This window comes from Corapipo altera, unplaced genomic scaffold (genome assembly GCF_003945725.1).
Source record: "Corapipo altera isolate COAL_440 unplaced genomic scaffold, ASM394572v1 2b, whole genome shotgun sequence".
Taxonomy (NCBI): domain Eukaryota; kingdom Metazoa; phylum Chordata; class Aves; order Passeriformes; family Pipridae; genus Corapipo; species Corapipo altera.
The window spans coordinates 30,061,823-30,089,599 of record NW_020884874.1 but is presented as its reverse complement, the minus strand read 5'-3'; the positions used below and the strand labels follow the sequence as shown (position 1 = coordinate 30,089,599).

The 27,777-nt window shown below is 36.4% G+C and overlaps 1 protein-coding gene across 4 annotated transcripts in view; it reads right to left on the bottom strand.

The window, feature by feature from the left end:
- The window catches only part of SHPRH (SNF2 histone linker PHD RING helicase), a 55,655-nt gene that overhangs the window by 9,563 nt on the left and 18,315 nt on the right, over nucleotides 1-27,777 (bottom strand). For all 4 annotated transcript variants that reach the window (XM_027631528.1, XM_027631536.1, XM_027631543.1 and 1 more), the window contains 16 exons: nucleotides 26,813-27,064; nucleotides 25,929-26,007; nucleotides 23,829-23,992; nucleotides 23,482-23,738; nucleotides 20,757-20,878; nucleotides 18,171-18,259; nucleotides 16,295-16,384; nucleotides 13,953-14,060; nucleotides 12,791-12,933; nucleotides 9,765-9,938; nucleotides 9,378-9,440; nucleotides 6,933-7,158; nucleotides 4,896-5,039; nucleotides 3,503-3,604; nucleotides 2,612-2,683; nucleotides 662-850 (listed from right to left, as the gene is read on the bottom strand). In XM_027631528.1, coding sequence (XP_027487329.1) covers nucleotides 662-850; nucleotides 2,612-2,683; nucleotides 3,503-3,604; nucleotides 4,896-5,039; nucleotides 6,933-7,158; nucleotides 9,378-9,440; nucleotides 9,765-9,938; nucleotides 12,791-12,933; nucleotides 13,953-14,060; nucleotides 16,295-16,384; nucleotides 18,171-18,259; nucleotides 20,757-20,878; nucleotides 23,482-23,738; nucleotides 23,829-23,992; nucleotides 25,929-26,007; nucleotides 26,813-27,064 — 2,274 coding nt within the window. The remainder of the gene's footprint in view (nucleotides 1-661; nucleotides 851-2,611; nucleotides 2,684-3,502; nucleotides 3,605-4,895; nucleotides 5,040-6,932; nucleotides 7,159-9,377; nucleotides 9,441-9,764; nucleotides 9,939-12,790; nucleotides 12,934-13,952; nucleotides 14,061-16,294; nucleotides 16,385-18,170; nucleotides 18,260-20,756; nucleotides 20,879-23,481; nucleotides 23,739-23,828; nucleotides 23,993-25,928; nucleotides 26,008-26,812; nucleotides 27,065-27,777) is intronic.

The window sequence follows — 27,777 nt, the reverse complement described above, 5'->3', positions numbered from 1 at the left end:
GCATCTACTCATAAAATGGAATTCCATTTGTCCCGAGAGGCTGAAATTACTAGTGTGAATGTGGTAGCAACTGTCTTCAATACAGGCCAGCAACCCTAGAAAACCTGGAAGATTTGAAGAGACTTGCACAGAGACCACTGAAGTCTGTCAGTACAACTAGTTATTACTTTTAACTACTCTAATCAGATTAGATTGGTATATCCAGCTGTATTATAATCATATTTTAATTAAAGACAGCACTATCATTTAAATCAAAATATTAGCAATATGTCCTTTACCTTTGCAATTTAGTCTTCTGTTTTTTCCACAGCTGCAATAACCACAGGGGGTTTTTTTGTTTAACACTATTCTATAACATACTCATGCAAAGCAAAAATGTACCTATGCACTATGTCAGTATTGCTAAAGACTCATGGAGATGCTGCCTCTTCCTCCACCCCTGCCTTTAACACAACAAAAACCCCCTGCTAACAAGAAAAGTAGATAAAACAGTGCAATCAGGACTGAATTCCTCCACATTTGTGTCTCGAAGTTTTGTCATTACACATCCTATTTATAAAACTATCCAGTACACTTGACTGCCTAAGTGCAGGATGCAAAAAAAGGAAACAAATATGCACTGCTGAAAGTTTGGACCACACAGCTCCTATAAACAACGTACCTTTACAGGAATATCATCCTCCTGATTTGCAGCTTCTGCAGTAAAGACATACGATATTTCTTTGTGGGATGTTGTCTGCCTGCAGATGGCACACTTAATTGAGCTCCGGCGGGTGCCAACGCTGTACTGTTGGATGATGATGGCTATACACTCGTTACAAAAGCAATGCCCACATGTCAGCACTGCCCACTGTGTAGGAAATGAAAAAAAAAACAACAAACCAACACAACACAGTATCAGTTTTGGATCAATTCAAAAGAAAACGAGGGTACTAATATATGATAAATTACATTTCCATAAAGAAATTGCTATATTTTTATGACACTCATCAGATTAAAATTGAAGAATTTTAGAATTTTTAGCATCCCAGCTGCTAAAAAGCCTGAATTTCCAAGTTTTTCAGCACAGAAAGATTCATGACCCACAGAAATTTTCTGCATTTATTGTTCAAATTTTGCATTTTCTCAGTTTTGAACTTCAGTAAAGACATTACAGTCTTTCATTTCTATGAATGATGATTCTTAATGCCTAGGTTAAGCATGCAGATTAAATATTTATACAATTTTTAAAAAATTACAAAAATGTTAGCATTGGCCTCCTGTAAAAGTCTTTACCTATGCATTCATATTAGGCTGGTCTTTATTAAGTAAGTTGTAAATAAAGTGCTTTAATTTTTCCCTACTGTTAAGTCCTAGACAACATGTTTTGAACAGAGTGGCTTAATCTCTTTTAGACAGAATGCATTTTAAACAACAGACTGCATTGCAGAAGCTGTTCTCCTTTGTGAGCCTAGAACATCTACGTGTCAGCTATGACATTCTGTAACAGAGAAGCAATTTGTAGACCAGTGGTTTTGCACCCAGAAATAGTATCTTACACTGTACTAGTCTGCTCTATAGGCCATTCTAAGAGGAAAAATAAAACAGCTTTCACTGGACCAAGTAGCAGAGGGAATTGACTAAACAACTGATTATCAAGCAGAAGGTCTTTCAAGCTTTGTAAAGTTCTTTTAATCATGCAGAAACAGGACACAAAGTATTTTAAAAGTTCCTTGCAACATGAAGGCTGCTACTATCTAAAGCAGCAGTCTCGCTATTAAGAAAAGATAAAGAAAGTTAAAAGAAAAGACTATTTTCCCTTTCAGTGAGCTCCCTCCAGCTCCAAGATAAAGCATAATGGCAGTGAACAGGACAAACAGGTGTTCTCTGTAAAAACCTGTACTACCCTTGGAAGAAAAGCACAGAGGGGATTTTGGAAACATAGTAGGACACCAGTTCACGCTTACAGATGTCTATGAAGTGGACAGAAGCTAAACCACCTTAAAATAGTTACCTAAAAAAAAGAGACAATTTAGTTTGACTGTACAGGAGTCCTTTCATGTTTTTACCTAATGCATGGCAAGTCAAGTTTAAACTATAGTTTTGTATTTTATGATGTAGATTAAGTCCCACTTAAATTTCAACTCCCACAGTTCAGCAGGTAAGTGGTGGGGAAAGAAATACAAATTGCCAGTCTTTAATCTACTGGATTTTACTACTGTTTAAGTAGGTAATATCCATTTATTTAGAAATAAAAAATACTGTCAATAAGAGCAGTTACAGTAAAATAGAACAGTATACTACAAAAAGCTTATCTATTTCTTCAATCTATTGGCTTCTAAATGGTAAACAAATGTTTCTGACAAAAGTATAACTTCAGGGTTATAAAACAATCAGGAACTCACATTTTTGGAACAGTTAAGCACTGATGTCAAAAGCTAAAGGCAGTAGTGGTGCTTGCATCTGAGCAAGACGTTATGTCAGGGGGAGAGTCTGGTTGGTACATTACAGGAAAGGGCTTATTTCCCCTGTTTCAATATAATGTTAATTTTAAATCAGATGCTGAAAATTTGCTGACTCAGCTGTAGGTAAAGATGTTCTAAAGCTAAAACCTGCTGACAAAGTATCTTACCTGTCTTCCTAGTTGACGAGCACAGATTGGACACGGTTCTGGGTTAATTCCCCCAGTAGTTTTATCCTGAGACTATAAAGTAGAAGAAAAATATCAACTTTGTGTTTCAACAAATAAGAAGTTATTCTATGTTTAAAACAAGCTTCTAGAAAAAATGAATAATGAAGTCCTCAAAAAGAAACCCTACTGTGTGAACAAATTAAAAATATATTAATGAATAAAGCACATCTTGAGAAGTTAAAAAAATATGCAACTGATGGTAAGTAAAAGGAGCACTTTTCATTCTGCAGTCCTTCATACAGCAGCTGCAGCTCTACAACAACTCTGAAAAATCCCAGTAAAATACAAGCTTCAAATAAGAAACTCCTCATATTTTCTATCAGTTTCACATGTTGTAGAAACAATTAAATCCTTGCTTAATCTATGTTACTTAAACATAATTGTACTTACTTGAACACTATGACTAAAATAACATATAATACATGGGGTTTGTCTGACTTTTTTTACACTTATTTAACCTCCAGACACGATTGTCCTGTTTAAGAAGGTAACCTCTTTATAAAATAGCAAAGGTAAGTGGAAAGTTAAATCATTTTATAAAGCCTCTACTAAATATGGCCCATTAATTTTAATGAAAATTTTAAGCATCTCCAATGAGTTCATAGTTTTTTCAGTGTGTAATAGCAAATAACCAAAATATATAATGGAATAAGTAATTTTATGACTACACAGTAACACAAAGAACACACTGAATTTCAGTATGCAATGAATCTTCACAAAAAATACAATTTCTTTAAGATGGAAGTTTTAAATAAAAATAATGGTAGGTTTCTTCCACTGGGTAAACAGAGTACATCATTTGGGTAAAGACCATGGAATCATTAATCTTACTTTCTCCAGATTAGTGAGATATAGAAGTTGTCCCAATTTCTTCTGAAGCTGTGATTTGGCAACAGCCTTGTCATTCAGAAGTTTCACTCGATTTTGCTCTACCTAAGAAAACAGTATTAAACATGTATTAACAAAGGAAAAAAAAAGCAAAGTTTTACAATAAGGCTTAAATTAATTTTTTGGTGAAATTTAACTGAATAATTTACTGGGGACAGACAGAAGAACAGCTCATGGTGTAAATTCAAGATGTGCTTCTCCCCAAGCAAAACTGATTATCTGTTCCTTTCCTGCACTCAGTATGAACACAGCACTGTGAATGGGTTGAGATCCAGGCAGTACAGAAAATTGGTTTTTATCGTTTTATTTGCATTATTGTTTCTTTACAAAATCAAATTAAAAGCACTTATTTTTTATGACTTTCTTTTGAATTGATCATCTATCTTCTTACAGCCATATATATCCTATACTCAACTGCTCATTCCAAAAACAATGTGTAAGAAAAAATTATTTTCTTTATACTTCTCAGAAGTTTCCCCTTTTCATTTAACTTATACAAAGACACAAACATAAAACTGACTTCTTTTATATTAATTACAGCTGATAGTGGAGTAGTGGAGTAGTTATTAATACTGCAGAAGAGGCAGGCAGCTGAAGGATGAAAGGCAAAGCAATGGGTGTTTCTTTTGTGACTGCATATACATACATAAATCTTAAAACTTTGTTACATATTTGTTAAGCAAAGTGCTCTGTTTTAAAAATCGTTTCAACATACAGATGAAATATCTATTTCCTTACAGAAAGAAGTACTTTTATCTAACACTCAGTCTCACGGAAAAAAAGTACAAAATGTTTCTAGTAAAAACATATTTCTATTGGTGCAAAAAAAAAATAAAAACTAAGAGTTTAAATCAACCCAGCATTTTCTCTATCATCATGAACAGAAAGTCTCTCAGATGTAGCTCAGAAATTCGTGAGCATACTGAAATACTGACAAAAAGTTTTGTCTTCTAGGTGTTCACTGTTGTTTTATAGGTCCTTGTGGAAAGTAGCAATATGGGTAAGGAATCAGGTCAATCTAATTTTCCACCAGCTTGGAAAACTGGACAATTGTATTGAAAGGTACCAGAGCTATTTACCTTCTGCTTGAAGGACAGCAGGCTTTTGGAAAAATGCCACTCTGTCAGAAGGCCAACAAAAACATATCAAAATAAGAGTTACAATCTCAAAAAGGTCCATATACTGATATAGGACCTGTATACTCCACCAACCCTTTCTGAAACTGAATGAGAGGCATATATTATAGACCTTATACAAAGATCAAGGTACAGATTTTATTTTTGTAGGAGGTAGGTTCTTTCAGAAAAAAAACATTCTTTCCTGCCCAGTACTTTACCTCATGTGGTTCTATGATGTGGAGAACTGGTGGATTTGGTTTTGGCTCATCAGGATGACGCACTCTCAGTCTTTCTGTAGCCATTGCCAGTTCATCAATAGCAGACACATGATCCCTAAGTACCATCCAATATTCATGAAGTAACTGTAAGAAAACCCCAAACAAATCAACAGCAGAACTGAGCTGAGTTCCTTTTATGTGATTGTGCCATACAATGGAAAATGTGAGAGGTTTTTGGAGGAAGGGGTAATATTTCTTTGCATTATTCACCCACCACAACAACAAATCACAAAGGAAAACAAGCAGTATAGACATTATCCTGCCGGCTTTCTTTTCCAACCTCTTTGTATAAACAACTATAAATAGTTGTCTCTCATTTCTTCTACAACTGTTAGTATTACAATAACTAATGCAACTTAACAGTCAGAAACAAATCTCTTACAAGACTAAACAAATGCTGAATAAAATAAGGCTTATTTCACAGAGTATCACCCTTGTAGCTTAATGTAGATTAGAGTAGTACAGACCATTGAATCAGCATTTCCAAGTATATTACAGATGGAATCATAATGACACTACTTTATTCTCATCAGCATATTAGTCCCATCTTTTTTTTCCTCATGTAAAGGCACATGAAGGGACTGTGTCCTTTCTTGTAGCAGAAACTTTCCAACACACAGCAACGCCTTGGTAACTGGTGTCCTCCTCCTTTTGTCAACTCTTACAAGCCGAGGACACAAAGAACGAAGCATGGGAACAGTCACGAGAAAGGTCATTATTCTCCAATCAGCATTTTGGTACCATAAGCAAGTGACCTAACTTTGTGAGAGCAGCACAACCCTATTAGGCATTTAATAACTTTAACTACCAGACACCTAAATGCTGATTGAGACATCATTTTGTTTATAAAGCTTTTGCACTGTATTACACTGTAAACTAGCAATTTTTTAAGGCAGATCCAGATTAAGTTTTACTCCTAATGAGCACTACCAATTTGAGGAAGTAGGTGATCCATAACCAAGTTTGTTGAAAAACAAAGACAGACCGAATATCATTTGTTAATCTAAGATACAAAAAATAAATCACTCCATAGAGCATCTTCTCTTGCTCTTCTATAGATTAAAGCTAATAGCAAATACTTAAATTCTTGGATAGTAATAAGCATCTTTGCTTTTTCAAAACCTCCTAGGAAAAAGTAAGTTAGGTAACTTGTTGATTTCCTAGAATCATGAAACAGCAGACCTGGAAGATAGATCACATGGGCATAAACTCACCAAGGAACAGGAATTTACGCTGATGTCAGACCACACAAAAACCCACAAACAAAAAAACCCAAAACGCCAACATTCCAGAAGAAAGTACAAAAGAATCAATAAACCTGGCACTAGTGTACCAAGTGTGTTCTACTGAACCTGATGTCCATGTTAATTGAAAATGAGAAGGAGAAACGTTAAAGAGAAAACGTTTGATTACACCTAAGCTATAAGACAGGATGAGAGCCTTGTGTGTAATAGCTCTTCCCCCATCTCCATCACCAGTATGTATTCAAAGCAAGGAAACACAGGGATGGATAAAGAAAAGCGCAGAAGTAGTTCTCTCTGATCCAAACAGGAAAGTAATTATTTCAGGTTATATTGTGTAGTAAACAAGATCCAGGAAATAAAGCAATAGTGAAGTACATCTGTAGCTAGCACAAGACTGAAGATAAACTGAATTACAGAATGGAATAACACTGGATTTGCTGAGTCTTGCTACACTCTGACTTAAGTAAACAGATGAACACAATTATATCTGTATACTGTCTTAATAGGTGCAATTATATTGCTTAGTAATTTGATTAGTTGCCAGTAGAGTTTTTAGAAACTCAAATCATATATAAACCATTTTGAATCAGATCCTGTAATAAGCACTGTGGAAAAGCTTGGTGTAGGCAAAGCCTAATTTCAGGCATACAATTTAGATGTGTTAATATTCAGCTTCAACTTGTTTATAACAAATTAAATGACAACTGTTTTGTCACCATCTCATTTACTGTACCTTATATTCCTTTTTCCATGCTTCAAAGAGTTCCAGGAATATGCTCCCTTCTTCAGTTAGCCTAACATCCATTCGGTGAGCTTTGGCAAAGGAGAGAAGAGCTTTCAAGGCACGTTCAGTTTCACTGGTTGCCCACAGTCCTCTACTTGTAGTGGGCAAACGGTCATCAACAAGCCCCTCTTGGTCTTCTATCATCTCCTCGAATATTGCCATTTGGCCTTTAACACTTAAAAACAAACCCAGTACAGCATTTATCACTGATTTTTACTTACATGTTCATTTCTACTTATTCATCATCTATTTCAGCCTTCTAGTAGTTGATTAAAGGATAATGCAAACCAAACAAGGATAAACAGCTGTTTGCCTACCTAACACCTCAAAAGCTTGCTTTGAACAGATTGACCACAGTATCAGCAACAAAACCACTAAATCAGCTCAAAATGCTTAAGCATCTAAATTATCTTTCAGGAGTTATTCATGTCATATTCATTTAAGAAAAAAAAAAAATCAATTCTGGCTTTTTTATACAAGCGAGACCTGCAGTTAAACTCTGACACAAAATTTGCTGTGTATTGCACTATTTAAGAACACTACAGCTTCCCATTTCCCTCCTTGACAAATAATGCTGATTTAGAAACATGTGTTTCCTGATTCCAGCAATCATGAGGTAACAGAGCTCCCACTAGTAAAGACTTTTCAAAATGTTTTCTCATTGACCTCAAGACTTTTGAATCCAATTTTGACATTGTGAGGAATATGAGACAAAAGTAAAAGAGAAAGCATGCAAAGGACTGTAATCTATGCCTCTCAGTACTGTCCACCATGCATACTTCTCACACCACATGCTGGTGTCACCCTTCTTTCATCTGCATTCCTGTCTGAGATCTCCTTTCTTATTGTAACATTGAATGAGGATGGTATTATACCACTTGCAACTGGACTGCAAATAAATATTTGCACAAAGAAGACTATATATTTGTCATAGTTTGAGATTGCCCCCCCTGGAAGCTGGGAGGTCCAGAGGTGATTGTGTGCCAGGGCAGTCCTCCCTGGAGGGCCAATCACCGTTCGTCTTGTTCACTCCTGCTGAAAAATCATATATACACAACCGGCAGAAGTGGTTGGCAATCAGTCTGTGTCTGCTGCTGTGAGTGGGTGTAGAAGGCCAGGGGTGGCAGGGCCTCCTTCTTCCCCATCCAGGGGGGGGAAGGGGGGCCCTGCAGCCCCACAACTCTGCCTAAGCCAGGGTTGGAGGCAGCATTGGAGTGTGTGTTGTGAAGGAAGGGATTCACAACACCTGAAGGTAAGAGGGAGAGGGAGGCAAGCTCCTTGCGAGGAGGCCAGGCCCTCTTTTCCCCCGCCTTTCCAGCCAGACTGTAGAGTTCAGGACAGTTCATAACTGGACTGAACACCCGTAGCAAAAGCTAAGTGGGAACTTTTTCCCTCTCACTGTTAAGTGGGAGTGGATGTGAGGCTTCATATTTAGAAGCTGAGCCAAAAGAGACGGGCTGATAACAAAAGCAGCTCGGTGCCAGGGGGAGAAAAAACCCCAGGCGAAATTGGAGACGGACCAGAGGCAGGCCCAGAGGATGTCCTGCTGTGATTTAAGCGAAGGACAACCAAAAACACGGAGGAGGAATTAAATTCCAGGACACGTACATTTGATAAGTTGACTACACTACAGCAGCCTACAAACGAACGTATGAGAGTGAGAGAGAGAATGACACAGCAGAGACTGACACAGAACCAAGGAGGGCAGACTCGGAGCTATCTTCTTGGACTTTGTGAGGAAGAAAGGACTTCAGCAAACAGCTGGAGATTGGTGGGGGGAGCGTTCAGGTTCCCCGAACACTCCCATGAGAGAGAGGGACTGGGTGCCTATCAGCCTAAGGGCTTTTCTTGGACTAAACTTAAAGGGAGAGGCTTGAAGGGACTGATAGAAGTGTATAATAATATATATATAGTTGCTTTTAGCTTGTATAGTATTCATCTGTGTAAAATAAATGTATATATACTTCCCCTTTCCCCCATAGAGGTGTCTGCCTGAAAATTTCTCTTTGGTGTTGAGATAAAATATTGGGAAGGGGTGGGGGAAGCCTGGAAATTGGATTTTGGATTTTTGTAGTGGTCCCAAACCACCACAGTATTAAATTAGCATACCTGTATTTATACACACACTTTCTGAACACTTCAAAACTTCATTTCAAATGTATGGTCATATTACAGCAGCTTGATAGAAAGTGGTATAAATCCCTTCCTTGTACACAGCTTATTCAAATGACATTTACACAGAAAATTAAACCTAATAAAACTTTTATCAAGGCCATTAGCAAGAACTTGCTGTAATTAGTTCATAAAGTTTTTTCAGAAAACTTCAAGAAGAAAACATAAAGCAATCCCACTTTCACTTTTCTAAGTGATGAATTTATAAAGCTATGAACTTACCTATGCATAAAGAGCTTCGACTCATATTCTGTGAACAATTCATCAGCCTTACAAAAGACACAGCTGCAATACAGAAAATTGAAAATGGATGCACTCAGAATTTCATCAGAAACCAACGTAATTACCATATATCTATTCCAACATAAAAAACCACACAAAATCCTTAAAAAAGAACAAATTAACAGTCATATGTACACTTAATAAAATAACTGACAGGAAAAGATTTTGTAGGAATAAAACCAAATGTCATGATTCTAACAAATGGATTTGTGATATCTGTGTGCATACAGCCCCTGATTACATAATCAAGACTTCAACATGTTATTTGAAATAAAAGAAAGTTTAATAATCCACTTCTAAAGTATATTTTCCATTTTCAGGACATACTTGTTGAGTGGAAGTCTAACAGGTCGCAAATGGCAGATAGTGGCAGCCTCAATAACCTGCTTAGAAGGAGGCCCTTCTAAGTTTTTCACTGCTTCTCTTACAATCTTTTGGAACTTCTTCACTTCATCCAGCTGGGTTGTGAGCAGGTATTGAAGGCCTCTGCAGTCACGGAATCTGATTTAAAGACAAAGAGAAATAACTGTACACTGAGTCACCAAATCCAAACTTAATTAAGTATTTTAAAGTGGAAGAAAAATAGCTAAATAGCAATCTAGGACAACATATGAAGTTCATATCATAAGCAAATGCTTATTATTACTGCATGTAATGCTGTCAGAAATCACTCCATCGTATGCCCAGAGATGATGGTATTTGTAGAATAGAAAGATTCTTCCCAAGACTTGAGAGATGGGACCAAATATTAGTAGTGAACACCAACCCACAACATTCTGGTCCACAATGCAAATCTACTAAAGGTAAACAACTGCACATACTCATAGGCTTACTTGTGTCTGTTGGCCAATAAAATGATTTGCAATGCACCTGTGCAATTCACAGCAGACAAATGCACCCATCACAAAAATATACTTCATTCTGCAAGTTGGGTTTCAAAGTTAAAATTATTAAATGGACATAACAGGAAACTATTTTCCTAAAACCTAGGTGTCTTTTGAAATTGGGAGTGGAAATGTGAAAACAAGTTAAGCACTTCCCATGTTGTGCTTTTCCTGTGAGCAGAGGTCTCTTGCCGAAAGTGCACAGTTCCTACAAGGTCTGACATTCATGGACAAGACTGTAGTTCTAGACCACAAGGAAAGTTTGATCCAAAACATTTGTTTTGTAAAGTGTGGAGATCAAAGCACAGGTTTAACACCACCACTAAAGCCTGGAATTTAATATGACCTACTTAAGTAACATGCATTTTTAAGTAACACAGACAAATCAGCCTAACAAGGTAGCCTGAAAATACATATAAATTGCAATATCGAGTCTGCTGTTAATACCATCAGTTGCCAAATAATACCAGCTTTATAAAAATCTCCCACATTATACCACGGATTAATCATGTCTTATATTCAATTAGAGTACTTGCTGCTTTCACCACTGACCAGTAACACTCAATAAGACACTGTTTTTCAAGATGTCATCTCATATCCTAAAATAAATTGAAAAGGAATAAAATTTTATCTCTACTTTATAAAATAAACATTTGAGTTGCAGATAGCTTTTCCAAAGTTATACAACCTATAAGCAGCAACAATTTAAGAAGATACTTTCTAAATACCTAATTTCAACTGAGGGAAAAAAAAAAAATCAGTATGACACCAGCAAACTTACAGATAGATGCATATGCATACAAATTCTGCATGAACATACAAGCAATGCTGTCCTCTTATTTATTTTGACCAGAATGTGATGCTATCATTCTCAAATGAAAACTCAAACAGGAAGCGTTTATATCCAGACTCACAGACTGGTTGAGATTGGAAGGGGCCTCTGGGTGTTGTCCAACTGCTCTCCTCAAGCAGTGTCACCTAGAGCTGGTTGCCCAGACCATGCCCAGACAGCTTTTGAGTATCTCCAAGGATGGAGACCCCACGACCTCTCTGGGCTACCTTTGCCAGTACCCAATCACTCTCACAGTAAAAGAGCATTTCCTGATGTTCACAGGGAACATCTTGTGTTTCAGTTTGTGCCCATTGCCTCTTGTGCTGAAAAAAAGAGCTATATGTATCTTTGTTTAGATTATTCAATAGAATCATGTTAAGTACTGAAAAGTAAAGGGTACATTTACCTGCAGCAAGGGCAAGAAATTGCGACCTTTTGGGATCATGATAGCAAAATAATCATAGTGGAGGATACATCTTTATGCATTGAATGTGCATATCTTAAGTATTTAAACTTATACACACATACACATTTTATAAGCACATTAGATATTTGTATACATATGTATATGCATTTATATACATCTATTTATATATAATAAATATAAGAAAAATGTATTTAACTAAAAACATCATTCAGAAAGACTGTATTTAAGAGCCTAAGTTCATGCATCTGAGAAAACTGCCTGAAGTTAAACTACGAGAGCACTGTCCTTCCTATGTCTCCCTTTTCTGTGATAAACTTACGGAGCTTCAGCACAGAACATATGACAGGAGGCTGGGAGAAAAGGGTCTGTTCAACCTTAAACTGAGAAGGTTCACTTGTTGCTTTCTACATTTATCTCACTGGAAGGTACAGAGAAGACTGAGCCAAATATTTCTCAAAGGCACCTGGTGAAAGGACAAGAGACTGCACAGAAGATGCAACACAGGAAATATTAACTAGATAAAAGGATTTTAATGTTTCTTTATTTCCAACAAGTGGATCATATACCAGAAACAGACTTCACATAGAGGCTATTGAATCTCCTTCTTGGAGATAACCTAAACTTAACAGGGTAAATCCCTGTGCAACCGGATTGGGTTGAATGAGCATAGGCCTGGACCTATAAGCTGGAGGTTGGCTTAGTGATCTCCAGATGTCCCTTCTGAATCCATTGTTCTGTAATTGAACCCAAAAAAGAGCGGTACTGTTGTCTCTAATGTGAAACTAACCCAAAATTCTTTGCTCAGAAAGAGAGTGATGTTATCTTATGGTGCTACACAAGGATTTTCTGATATTGTCTGCCTACTTTCCATTTACGCAAGTCAATTTCTTTTATAGGTTAAATGCAATAAACTTTGAATCTTTCTTGATCAGCAGTTGCATGAGTACAGAAGACTGTAAAACCACAGTTTATAATACAGAAAATTATTTCAAAGAATGCTCATCTAAGAGAAAATGGTAATTCTCCTACTTTTCTTTCCAAGTCTTCTATACAGCCAGCTTTTTCAGGGACTGGTTTTGAAACATAATTGTAGTCCAGATGCTCTGAAGCAAAAATGGCTGCTATTTAATTGCAACTGTTAGCACAAACTGATAAGAAGACTTGAACAGACTTAATTGTATTCATTAGCCTATTTTAGTTACTCTCTTACTTCTCTGCCATGGAGAGTTTATTAGTCTGCTGTTTGTAGTTGCAGGTTATTTCGTTTTGTACACGTTGAACAAGCTCCTCATCAATGGCATACTGTATTGCTGTCTGGATGACATCCAACCACCAAGGAGAACCGGAATGTATCTGTATGAAAAAGAATAGATTTATCCTTGAACATTCAACAAAGAAACAATTTAATCATTGCAGTAGAGGTGTAATGACTCTTTAAGGCTAACTGCTCTTTAGGCTGCAGTCAAACAGATTGGTTAATTCCCTGAAAGTGGAGGATTAAGAGCATGATTAAAAAATAGCCCCTCTTCTGCTGAAGTGTAAGCACATGATTAAGAAACTTTCTATATTCTCATCTATTTCTACACCTTCAAAATGCTTCAGTAGAGTTAGATTCACCAAGACTACCTACAGAGAACAGCCACATAAAGATATTGTGATCTCAAAGATTCCTTCTTCTCTCTCTCTCTCAGAAGGAGATGAAAAGATCATTTAATGAGAGAAAGCAAAGCTCGCTGTGAATTAACGGAGCAGTGACCTTATAATTTTAACAGGTGAAAGAAGATGCGTAAATTTACTTCCTCGTGTGCTATTTGTCCTCATTTCTTTATTATTTATTTACTATTATGCCAATGACAAGCACCCTTTTAACTCAGGTGTTCATCAATTCATTAAGAGTTTGCACCTTTCTCTGAAATCTGAACTGTCATATTGACTCAACACAATTAAGCCTTAAGCAGCGTGACTAAATGCATGCCAAAAATCAGTTCCCTTGAAAGCAACTGAAATACCATCTGATACACCACAGAAATGTTCCAAGGCCCAAATCTATACCTTATTTTCCTAAATTATGGGTGAAGCAGTTAATTTAAAAATCAAGAATGGTGTTAAACTTTACTAGAATCATTCATACCATGTACTTCTGTTTTTAGTCATCTGTTCATCAAGTACTGTGTGCCTCTTTATATGGGGAACACAGAGAATGTTTTAGGTCCGTGGTAAGCGTGAAGTAAGCCTGTGGGAAGTCCCATTCCAAACAGGCCTTCAAAAAACTGTTAGAAATAATAAACAGTTGGAGTTCTGCATATACAGATGAAAACAGTATTTTTTAAAAATCTCAAAATTCAGAGACAAAATATTTAAGATGTGCCTGCCTTTCTCTGGAGCTCCCGAATGGTTTGAAGAACTGGCTGTAAGGCCTGATGGGCTTCTGCAACTTCTGCATTGGATTTACTCATATAATGCTGTCGAAGTTGTTCTGCCTGTATGGAAATAAGAGTTTAAATTATAGACAAATCATATTTAGGAGGAATAATTGAAAATGTAAAAACTCCCCAGCTACCAAAATGTTTTAAAATGGTTAGCTACCTATGTGCTACCCAGTTTCATTTGTAATATTTGGCAGTATTTTTTTCCTCTAGAATCTAGCACTTATTAGTAAGCCCAAAAAAACATTTGAGAAGACAAATTGGTTCAAAGATGCTAACTATGAAACTTCACTTTTGGACAAGCCCAAACAACACAATAGGAATACATTGCATTATGAAAGGGAACTGGAATTTAACTCACTATTCTTACTTATCAGCACAATAAATGTATTATGCTGAATAAGCAAACAATACAAAGACCTCAGAACAATCTGAGAGCAGGAAAATTGAACTTGTCTACATATAAAACTTAGTCATGAAATAACGCGAACAGCTTAAATTTCATTATTTTTAGGTGCATCAAATATAATTTTTCATAGAAATTATGTAGAAATTACTTCTGACAGTGAAAACTTCTCTTAGTATACAAGTGCCTCCACCATGCAACCAGTACCAGTTTATTTCATATTTTAAAAACTGATGAACAAACAACTTACAAGTAACATTTATCTTTCATAATTTCATACTGATTTCACTAGGTACCTTAATTTAGTGCATTTTAGTGTGTGTTTAAGTCTTTCTTCTTTATGTTTGCTACTATTAAGATAATTACATTGTTGTTACAGAGCCCAGTTTGCCTGGAGTGGACAGGACTCTTGGGGATTTAGATAAGCTACTGGCAAAAGATAGCTATGAAAAAACACCTCTGCTTCACATTTATTAAAAAAAAATACAAATTTTCCAATCCCTTTTTTTATAACAATGCCAGGAGGTGGTGACATTTTGAAATTTTCTAGAATTACAGATCAATAAAAAAACAGGCAATATTTCTATATTATTTCTATGAAGGTGGGTAGAAACTTTAATTAGTTAAGAGAACAAGTCTCATTAAAACAAAAAAAAAAATGCTACCCATACCTACGATTTGTGTAAAAATGATAAAATATCACAAGATATCCAAATAATAAGACAGATACTGATCACCACTGCAAAACAGGAGAGGCTGTAAGAACTGGGCCTGTGCAGCTTTAAGGAGAGAGGCTTAGAGGGTACTAAAGAACAGCCTTGCAGCAGCCAGAAGGAAACCACCTAGATTGGCAGGTATTTTACTGAAGTACATGATAAGTGAACAAGGTACAACTGCTATTTGGAAAGGAATATTAGGCAAGCATGGTGTTGGAAAGGAATACTAGATTAGGTACGCATGGTGTTGGAAACTGCAACGATAATGGTCGACTTCTGCTAGAATTCTGTGCGGAGCAAAATTCCCAAATCTTAGTTCGCGAAGCTTAGCCATGATGATGACAACTGCTGTAGATTGAAATGGGACGTTCTGTGTGAATTTTTTTTCCCTACTATGAGAATTATGAAGTACTGAACAGGTTATTCAGCTGTGATATCTCTTTCCTTGGAGATTTTAATGGTCCAACTGGATAAAGCCCTGAGATACCTGGCCAGAAATCAATGTTGACCCTACTCTGAGGGGGAGATTCAGCTAGTCCCTTTCAACCCAAATAATGCCACAATAATGACATTCCTTTCCAAATGTGGTCCATATTTCCACTACAAGTAAACAGTCAGGAAGAGTAATCCCACTATTTTGCCAGATATTTCCCAGTTAAGATTAAGGATATAGTCAAACAGGCTAATGAACACAAGAAATGATACACAGTGACTTGCTCATCTGGCCTAAGAAAAATCAAAAACTTCACCTAGAGAACACTGACTATTTGCAGTTAAAAATGAGGAAAGCTAAAGAAAGTGTGAGGAAATGAAGGACTCAGAAGAATTCAGGATGATACATTCTTTATCATTAACATCTATGTAAGTGATTTTCATAGGAACATTGTGGGGACAGGGAAGCAACATTTTAGAGAGAAAAATTATTAAAAGCTCCGTAAAATACACAACATAACAGAGGCCACTAAGCATTTGGAACAGCAGTATTTTACTGGACATTTCTGCTCTCATCTCACACTCTAAACAACTCATGATTTTACCAAGTTGAAGGGAAATGTAAATAGTTAACTTTAAAGCCATTTAATGTTAAATCCTTAGTTAGAGAAAATATTTTAGGACAAAAAATGTGCTCTTCAAAATGTATTTATATAAAAACAAACTCTGGTTACCTCTTCTGCAAGTCGGCTATCACGCAAAGTTGGGGGAATTCCTGGGTGCTTTGCCAACAATTCCATCAAATTATGTGTAGAATGAAGTCTCTAAATATACACAAAGTCAACAGCAATCATGAAAAAAATCCATTGCAACATCTGTGACAGGAAAAGCTTGAACAGCAATGAAAGCTTACAGCAAGAAATTAGCATGCATTTAAAATTAGATTTATTTTTTCTCTGTTAATCTGGAAGCACCTTATAAAGAAAAGAAACATTCTTTTCCTCATTTTACTGAGACAGGAAACAATAAGAAATTAAAGACTTTCAACATCTCAAAAGTAAATCAGCAGCAAGTTTGATACCAGATGATCAAATACTCTCCCATACTCACCCTACTAATTAAAACAGCCCTTGACTATTATGGAAGACAAATTATTTATTTCAGAGCACATTCTTTTGTAAATGTCTTTTAGAATATTCTAAGGAAACAATTCACTTAGCCCATCTACAGTAAAATAAAGTTTAAGGAAAATACCAGATCCCAAGAGCCTCATTTGTCATATTTTCACTATTCTGAAATAAAAGATGACTGAATGAAACATGACTTTTTTGTTTATTTTTAGGAAAAATAAACTTGATTATTAACACAAGGCAACTCTGTTTCTCTTCCCTAGGTTCACCCTGCGTATCCCAAACCAGACCTCTACCAGCTCCCACAGACTCGTATTAATAACCTCCACTATATCTGAACTTGTACCCCTCTCACCTCCTGGATTGACTCTATCTTTGTCCTATTACTGTCTTAACCACTGAAGAGGAATGGTCAGAGTGGTTTGCCGTTATCCTTAAGAGCTAAACCTACACAACTGGGAAGCATTCAACAGAAGTTAAGTTTTATTAACAAAGCAATTATTAGGCAGCATGTATTTTGAGGGGGAGGGGGAAGCTTTATTAGATTGCATAATCCAGTAAAACAGTTTAATTAACAACCCTGTTGTGAGTATCTTAACAAGTTTATGCTAATATGGCTATGATAAGAGAAGAAAGCCACCAAGAAGTCACAAAAGAGAAGGAAAAATCAAAGAAGTGTAACAGAGACATCAGATGACCACATGCAAGATAATCAAACAATAATTTATTTAGCAAAGCAAGCAAAGAGACAACTGATCACTTCTTATTTATCTATCATTAACATTTTAAATATCTTGTTATGCTGAAGAGAATCTTGGCCAATTTAGAACTGATATTTCTTGAAAAAATCTGAAGACATTACTTAGATAACCACTGCTTTTATTACCAATAAAATATGTTCATATTTTTAATACAGTATTCAAAATACATGAAGATAAATCTCTGAAGAGAAAATTCAGTTTGATTCTTTTTCAGGCTTTGATGCCTTTTTATCTTCTGCAGTGCAACAATTTTATTATTCTTCTATCACTTGGCACATTAATATCACTCTCAGAGCAAACCCAGCATCCTGCATTTGCAGGATGCAATGTAGCACCATTAATGTGAGCAGTCACAGTCATATGCACACGTCTAGGAATTCAGCTTGTTAAGTTTATTGCAGAACAGCAGGTGGAGATCACACACTGCTTCAGGGACATCATGAAGACTCACAAGCAAGTTTTTAGAAATATAGCATCTTTCTTCCTTTAAAAAAAAAAAAGGAAACATGAAGGTCACTGGACCAATTCCTACCTAAATCACTGGACAGATTGCTATCTAAATCACTGGACAGATTCCTATCTAAAGACTGTGATCATGACAGCACGCTGAAATGATAATTCAGCACACCACTGTGAAGAAAAAAAGATTGACCTGTTAAGTTAAATCTAAAGTATTCCAGTTCTTAACTACATCTTTTTACATTTCAGTGCTCACTCACTTGCAAGGAATCTGTTTTGAGCTTTTCTTTGTGCTCTTCAGATGATCTTAATACTTCTCTGTATAGCTCCGCAGCCAATGCATATTCTCCTGATTAAAAAAAGAGTAACAAAAACATACACATATTGTGTTGGTTTTTAAATATACAAACAGTCATGACTGACCTTGATGTAACAAGAGTTACATCACTTGAAACACACTAAGACGTTTACAGAGAGTCTGTATAACAAGTGCTTGTCTTCAAGAAAATCTTTTCTATTCCACACCCCTCCCACCAACCAAAAAAAATGGTAAAAGATAGAGTATTATATTCTACAAAAACTAAGCAATTTCCAAATTAAATATCTTTTGTGACTGCAAGATCTGTAGACCTCTTAATCTTAAAATATGTATTCGTGGTTGCATAAGTCCAAAAAAAATCTCACGTTGTACAATAAAAAAAAAAATCCTCTACAACTCACTGCAGTGATGCATTGCTAAATTTGCACTGCAAATACATTATTCACTGCTCCAGTGAAAACAATGAAAGTTGTATAACACTTCCGAAATGCAGAAATGATTAGGTACATGCAAGGAGCATAACTACTGATGTAAGCTACCAACATCACAATCACTTCTCAGAAAATAGATTATATAAATTAAAAAAGAAAAACAAAATTGAAACTGCATATGGAAAAGCAGGGAAAAAAATTTTAATTTTTTTCTCAATTGATGAAAATTTACTTAGCAGTAATAGTCTTAGAGACTCTTAAAACATGGCGAAGGACAGGGACAAGAAATGGATAGACACATAACAGAGTAAAAAAACCATCATCTTCCTCCATATCTGGAAGCGTAAAAATCTTATGTCAACAAAATTTGTTGCTTCTTACATTGAAAGTATTGCCAGTTGTAAGGGTCCTGCAGTGCAGAATTGCAGTGTAATCCTGCAGTATATAATTGTCCTTACTAGTAATAGGCCAAAAGCTACGTGCTGAATTTGCAAGGTCTCAAGCTTGAAGCTTGTCAGGCCTCCTTTGAATTTTGATTGACCCGGACCTTTTACTTGGCCTAGCTGGGATAGCAATTTCTGTCATTTGGTAGGTGTCTATGGCTAATTTTTTTTTTTTTTTTAACTTTTGTTTATCTTTCTGTGGTACAAACCCAGTTTTACATAGATAGCAGTAACAAGCAGTTATTCCATGTAGAATGAGATATTTACAACTAACACAATGATGTAGTGTAAGGAAATACAGGCCTAGTAACAATTGGAGAGGCCTTGAGAAGTAAAGATATAGGATGCAGTGTAGGGTACAGCCATGGGATGCTAAGAGATGGTGCACAGGCTTGGCAGTGAATAAGAAAGCCATGGCTATAAACAACTCACCCACAGTCAAAGAAATGCAGGCTTAGAGCTGGACAAAACTGGTTTTAGGGGCAACAAAGAGAACAAAGAAAGAGTATGTAACATCCATAAAAGGCATTATGTACACTAAATTTGGTGTTTTCACGGAGCTGCAGACCAGTGAAGAAAGAGAAAGATGCGAACGTGTGCTAGCAAACATAAAAATGATCCTTGTGTGAGGAAGAAACCGTCAACACAAACATCTTATTCCTCCTGATGAAGGTAGTGACAACTAGCTGATAGCACTGCCACCACCTCTATGAAACCACTGACTTCAGGAGCCAGAAGGGTCTAAGTAGAAAGGTGAGTATAAAAGCAGGACAAGCAGTATAAACACATAAGTGCAATTGTTACTCTTTTTTTGCCTGTAAGAATTAGATCTGGACTAATAACAGTCAGACCTATAAGATTTCAACTATAGGAAGAATAAATTTGTGGCTTCACGTATGTGTAAGGTGTGCTTCCTTCTCACTGATAAAGAAGACTGAGTGTAATACTAACACTGGGGAGGGAGTTACAGACCAGAACTCTGCCTCAGTCCTGCTTTTGTTTCTCACAAGAAGAAATTTTCATCGATCTGCTTCTCAAATAAGCCAAGCTTAATTTTTGCTTCTAGTGTATTTTAGAAGTGTTTCATCTATAAATAAATCTTTTTAAGCACTTAATTCTATCTGAAACACTTATCTACACTCTGCAATCATAATGAAGTATTTCAAACCTAATAATTACTAACTACAGATTAGAGAATCTGAATGTAGTCTTTCTGTAAGGCAAGTAATAGAAAAAGCAGTTTGTGGATTTTCCTCTCTTTAGGAAGATTTTAACATGAGCTGGAAAATTTCAAACAGCTTGTCAACTTTAGAAGAACTTGGAAAAGAGGCATTTTTTTACATTCATAACTAAGTCATTTCAATTTATTTTCATTTTGTTTAATGACACTCAAGATTAATACAGTTATTTTTGCTTCCCATTCAAAGGTTTTTTTTTCCTCATAATTCAGACAAAATCTACATTGACAGAACTGTAGAGCAGGCAGCAGGGAAGAGATTCCACAGCCAGCATAGCAGTTTGCATGGCAAGGGGCACGAAGTAAGCCCAGAAAGCAGTACTGATAAAACAAAAGCAGGTTAAGTACAAATACACAAGTATAGCTTCTTTTATCCTCCCAGTACACACAGATGCACTACAGTCATCCAATCTTACCTTTAATGATATGGATACCAGCTAAGCCATTAAGAGCACACACTAGCTGTCGGTGAGCTTCTTCACACTCCGTTCGACATTTCTTTTGCAGAGATGCTAACAGTTCCTCCATGGTCATGGTGCTGAAAAGGAGAACAAATGGCTCAAATCTGAAACAAAATCACAATACTAGAGAAATAAAACTGCCATGCTGTGCAGCATAAAAGATGGTTACATGCATCCAACATACTGTACAATAGGTTTTTTTGATATTTATTTACTTATTAAAAATACCCTAGCTGTCAGCCTTGCTTTCTGCTAGAGTTTTCCCCTAACTTCACTGTGTTGAGAGGTTGACATCCCCTAAGAACAGAAAGCAATAAGCAAGAAGAAAATTAGAACTAGGTAAAATAATCTTTCACGAGGAAAAATATTTTGCTCTTTCTGTTACAGTGTGAACTAGAAACACGAGAAATCAGACCTCATTTTGTCAAAAGCTGTTCAGATGAAAACAGCTATGAGAGACTACATTTCTACCCTCTGCTACCAATCTAAACACGTAAAGCACACGACGTATCAATGTAAAGAGGAAAAATGTGTGAAATGAAAACAGAGAAAATTAGCAAAAATAATGTTAAACTTCTTTTTCTACTTTTGTCATTTTTATAAATTAGGAAAGGAATTTAGCCAGAAGAAAATTAACTTAATAAAAAATATAGGAAATGGAGAGGGAAGAGAGCAAAGCAGGAACAGAAATGAAAAAGAAGCAAGAAGGAAGCAAGAAGGATAGGTTGGAGTAAGGTCACGGGACAAAGAATCTAAGCAGAAAAGGACTGATAGAGCCGGGAGAGTGAACAGCAGCAACAGCCTACAACAGCTGACCTGAGGCTGCTTCTATGACCAACTACTGCTGTTAGACCAGACGCTACCCTTCTCCCCTGAAACTCTGCTCCTCAGCCTCATTCACCTTTAGAGAAGCATTTACTATTTCGCATTTAGCACTGTGGAACAGAGTTGAGAGGTGATGTAACTCCTGTGCAGACTGTGTCCAAATTATGCTGGAAGGATACACTTTCCTAGGCCTTTATTTTACCCTCTTTGCAACATAGTTCCAGTTGCAGCAACTGATTTTTGGCTTTATGCTACAGTGTTATACCAGAGCAGGTTTTAAATCAATATCACTATTTGTGTATTCTGCAGAGGTAGTGGCAAATACACATAGCACCTGCATACACTGATACTTCCACCATTGCTACTTACCTTTTATTTTCAGAACCATGAGCAGTTTCAAGAAAAATTAAAAAAGCAGAAGGACGTAAATATAAAATATGCAATTTGATACACAGTCTGAGATTACCAATTAAGACAAAAAGAAGAGGTTTTTTTACTCAGTTAAACTAGGAGAACCCTAGCAGTGAATTTCTTCATTATTTTCATACATATAACCAAAGCCAGGAGTCAAATCTTCTCTCTGATCTGGGAATGTCTACTGCTGCAGTCAAGTTTGGTTCACAAAAAAGATATGGAAATAGTGCTTTCTTTGTACATGTGATTTTAAGAAAGATTTAATTCTCATTGCTGGTTTTTCCACCACAGTTACTACGCAGTTGTCACTGTGCAACCATTCTACCAAAATCAACACAGGACTAAGAAGTGCCCAGCATATTCTGCTCAGTTTATACATTTCATTTATACTACACTGGCTCATTTTAATGCAAATAATCTTGCATGGGTGGAAATACTGATTTGTCCTACGTTTGAGTCCTTGTTTCCACACTAGCAGACTGTTCAACACAAAGTGCTACAAGCACAGCATCTAACTATTCACCTCTGCTGAAGTAGGTGCAAAGCCAGTTTCAGGTGCTTAGGTACCACAGATGCCCTGTATGAGAAGAGGGAAGGAGTAAGACACAAAACTTCATAAAGCATAGAAAGAGATGGAACAGAATGGATGAACAAGACTAGGACACAGCAGAAATAACACTGGCAGTGCTAAAAGTTTAAGTTCTTCTCTGCCTGTAGTTTAAAAAAAAACAGTCAGTGCTCTCAGAGTGTGGAATGGAAACAGCCTGTTCTTTCACAGCCTCCCTCTAATTGATTGAAAGTGTAGCAGCTACATTTTGCAATAGGGTTAGCAACATGCTTTTGGTCTAACAAATGCTGAGACCAAACTGGTACTTGGAGGGCACTTGCGAAGATGATGATCTTGAAAGCATGAAAACAAAAAAAAAAAAAAAAAAGGAAAAAAGTGTTTGTACAACTTTCAAGTTTGGATCTACATTTAAAAATTCTGCAACCTCACATTAACATTTTCTCTGAACTAAATAATTATTCTATTCTGTTGATTCATTTTGTTCATTTTTCTCATTCATGAACACAAGTTTTGTAAGAGACAAAAGAAAATCAGTGGGTTTATTTGAAACTAAAGAAGAATCTGGTTTGTTTCAATTTAATCTGTCACCTTGAACACCCCAGTATCCATCAACATCGCAAGGTTAAAATGCTACTGGAAAATCAAATTGCCTCTCAGTACTATGTTCTTTAACACAAGAATTACACTAACAATGCTACTGTACCCATTTGTCTTCTGAGGTCAGATTAGCTTGGTGTAGCATATTTGCACATTTAATTAAAGAAGCCTAAAATTAGGCTTGAGATGAGTACTGTGCAAGATCTTGCACTGTTGGGGGCAATCAGAGTTTTCCTCTGGATAAAGCAGGTCATTTAAGAAATGATAGAAATTCACCTTTTCTGTAATGGCAAAAACTCTCCCCGAACAGCTTGTGGATGACAGCAGGCCTGCCTCAGCCGTAGCAGTGGGTATAGTATGGAAGTCACAGTCCTTCTATCTAGGCTGCTAAGCTTAAGAGTCCAGTCTGAAATCTTCCTGAGTTTTGCCAATGCATCCTGGCAGCACACCTCATGCTGGCGATGATAGAAGTGTCTCTCCACAGGAGAGAAGTGAAGCCAGTGTATATTTTCCGTCTGAGGGGGTATTTGAATCTGCAATTAAAGAAGAAAATAAGTAATTTTGCAAATAAAACAATTGATAAATGATGTTTAGGAATTTTAAAACTCAAAACTCTTATTTACTTGGTCAATCACATCCTTCTTTGCTGATCTCCACATTATCTTCGCAATTAGACTGTAAAGAGGTCGGGGATTTTTCCTACAATAAGGTCGATATAAAAGTTGGTCCCACCAATGTTTGACCCAGTAAGGATCAACTCCAAGAAAAAGGACTAATCCATACAGATCTGCCAAGAAAAGAAAGTGTTTTAGTACAGTGTTTGTGTTTTAACACTTCACAATATGCCTCCAAAAAATTAACTTGCATACAAAGGCTACCAGGCATAATGACCTTCTGGTCATTATCTTCTGCACTTCTTTTCCAGTCATTTCCTCATCAAAATATTTAATTTTAGGCAAGGGTAGGGGTAGGGGAAGGTGGGGGTTCTCTCCTTTAGCTAGCTGTTGATTTCCACATAACTTGCAAGAATATAGCTATTTGTGAGACACTTTCCCAATTTCAAGTTTAGCAGAAAAAAAGCGACAAATTTAAACCTATTCAGAGCAGAGGCAAGAGGCAGAAATTACATGACTGCATATGGTTAACAGGGTCTGCCAGGATTTTCTAAAACAACATTGCTCAGTATCATTACTTCACAGCCTGCTGTGCACCAACTGTTTGCTGCCCACCATCTAGAAGGGGCTGCAATTCAGAAGACTTTCACTTCTCTGCTAAGACATAAAGAAGTAACAAAAGACACTTTGCTTTCTTGCTAACTGAGAGAATACAATTTAATTGCTAATTCTGCCTAATTCAGAAATCCATCACTTTTTGGAATGAAATTTAAGGACATTCTGACTTTAAACTTGTGCCTAAATCTCACCAGAAAAATACAGAAGCACACATTTAAATGCTGCAAGCGGACAGTGCCAAAACAGAGATATGTGATGGTACCTTGCAGTTCCTAAAGATCTGGTGGCTACATTCCTTTTTCTGTTAGGTTTATGGTAATTTTGTATTCAGCTGAAAGCATCACGACATTCACCAAATACATCATAGACCAGGGGAAGAAAAATCCTGGGAATCATTTCTATGCAAGAAGCAATTGTTTACCCAGAGGTCCTATCCAACTGTATTACAGCAGCAGTGTCACAGACTGAAATGAGTCAGCAGCTTTCATCCCCTAAGTGATGGGGGCTGCCTTAACATAGCCTGAGAGACTGTCAATACGTATTATGGACAATACGACATTTCAGATATTTATTAAATCAAGACTATCACACATAAGGACTTGAAGAAATTAACCATGACAATAAAATCTATCAGTTCCTTCTACAGGGTTTGACTTATTAACTATATATTCTCATAACTATAGTGTGTATTTATAAATTTAATTCACAATTCCATAAGGAATTAATCTACAATATTCACTTTAGTAATTTGGTATCCATATAACTGTCCACAAATGCTTACACTGATTTATCCGCTTTAAAACTCACTGTCTCAGCGTGTACTATATATTCCTAAATCAATCAGAGAACAGGGAGACAGAGAAGTTAATCAGTTCCCTTTCTTTTTTCTATCTCTCTGAAGCCTGTCTACAGAAACTGAGTACCTCACAAAAATGACAAAATAAATGACACCTGCTAACATACAGCTACCTACTTCACACATCTCAATTCATTAAGTCCTTACATAAGGACTTAAGACAGTTTCATAAGCTTTAGCACGATTTCCAGAATTTATATTCATGGCAGTTGATGCCCACAGTAGCTCATATGGGGCTATGCAAAAAGCAAATACAGCTTTGCTTGCTGTATTTGACAGCTTAAAGGATTCTGTAACCAGAGCAGACTACCTATAGCTGCAATAGAGAAGGGTTAATATTTACCCACTCTAAGTGAAAACTGAAGAACAGACTTGAATCAGCTGTTGGACACACAGCTTCTCTGCTGTCCAAAGTATCTATCTAACTAAGGGAGACAAAGAGATTCCAGCTCTGCAATTTTTATATTGATAAAAGTATTGATGGCTTTATTACATGCTTAAAGTTTATGGTTTACCAAATCAGAGTACCTAATCAATTCAAAGCAAAACAAGTAGATGTTTTAACTGCTTCAAAGCACTACCTAATTATCAGCATAGGGAAATCCCACAGATGACACCACTACATAAAATCTCACCTTCTAATCCTCGCTGCACAGGAGTACCACTGACACACCAGCGATTGATTCCACTTAAACGGAGTGCCATTTCAGCAGCCTAGTAAAAGGAAATAGAACCAATGGTAGGAAATGGAAAACAAAGAGTAGAACACAGTCTGACAACACGTGGACCTTATTTTTGAGAAGTCTGAACATCTTTTCAGCATGTAACATTAGCAGATTAGAAGCAGCATCAGTACAATATATTATGAAAATGTATATAAAATTTTGGAGCTTTCCTGATGGTAATTGAGAACTGATAAAAGCCATGTCCTCTTCTGAGTAATCAAGTGCAATTAAGAGTTCACAGAAGCCAAACAGATAGCAAAAGAAAATGTATGTTAAAAAAAAAAAAAAAATTAAAGGCCATAAGCCATTATGTAAGTAGCATTTTTGTCTTTCTGTCTTGGGCAAAAAGACTGGACAGACACTAATTAAAATAATCTCCCCCTGCAGACTGGATCTCTTGAGTTTGCAGACAGACTGCTGACTATTTTAGCTTTTAGACCCAAAGGACATGTCTATGCCTCTGAATCATACCACTGACAGGCTAGTGTCTTGTTTGAAGCTATCAAACACTGTACACAACACGATGATCTAGTTCTTTAAACTGTCAGTATAGATTATATGCTAAGTATTTTTTGAGCTGGATAAACTTCACAGTCTGCCAAAATTCCAACAGGAGAACCATTTAATAGTAAGTATCTCCAACAGAAAATTCACTTCTGTAGAACAAGTGACAAGGACAAATTACTCGAGTGCACTGAACATTAAGAGGGGGAGAGGAAATCTACTGTATTATTAACAACAAACTTGTCAAAACCTTTTCAAGTTAAATAAACACATGACCAGGACTGTCATACCTTTGCAGTAGTGCATTCAACCATTTGTGCTTCATCGAGGCAGATCCTCCACCACTCCACTGCTACTAAGGGGCTTGGGATGGCCATGTACCGCTTCTGGTTCCTGAAGCGGCGCCCATCTTCGCTGTTGCTGTGGGGGATGTCCACATAGTTCAGTTCAGTGCGCAGGACATCATACGTGGTGATAACCACCTCCTGCTCTGCCAACATGTGTGGCTGCAAAAAGCCATGCTTCTTCACACCTTGATACACCTACGTAGATTTATATTCAATTGCACAATAGCAAAGGAGAAAACATCAGAGATACTTTAATAAAAATGCCAAAATATCAGTACAGCTTAGTATATGCATGCTTCTAGCAGTGTTGCTCATTAATATGAAACCATTCATAAAATCTGTACTCATACACTAGCATGGTGGGAAATACATCTAAGTAGTATAATAATAAATATGATACAGTCACTGATGCAAAATTTTTATGTATAATTATTTATAACATTGCAAAACATTTTTTTCTCCTTTGAAGAAGAGAGGACTTCGTTATTTTCTTCAACAGTTATTTGTTGTAATTTGTTGTTATGTGTTTGAAGATTAAGTATTCTGTAATGCTGTATGGCACAACATTATGTAAGTTAGGTGTCTAGTTTTCTTTTCTCCTTTACTGTAGATGCACTACCTTTCTTCCCATTGCCACAAAAATTTAATGGATGATTAGGCAAAGACAGAGATATGCATCAAAACATATAATAACTAGAAATGATACTCTGAGTAAAGTTTTATCTACAAAAGGATTTCTGTGGAGACTTAGAGATGAAAAGAATACCCTAGTAAGAAACAATCCGTGTGCACCAACAGAATATTTTTATAAACCTTTCATACTGACATTTGTTCTATTATCAGAAGTACTTTTCTTATCTCCCTCATAATTTTAAGCCAAAGCTTTTCAGAAGCATACAAAAAATAAC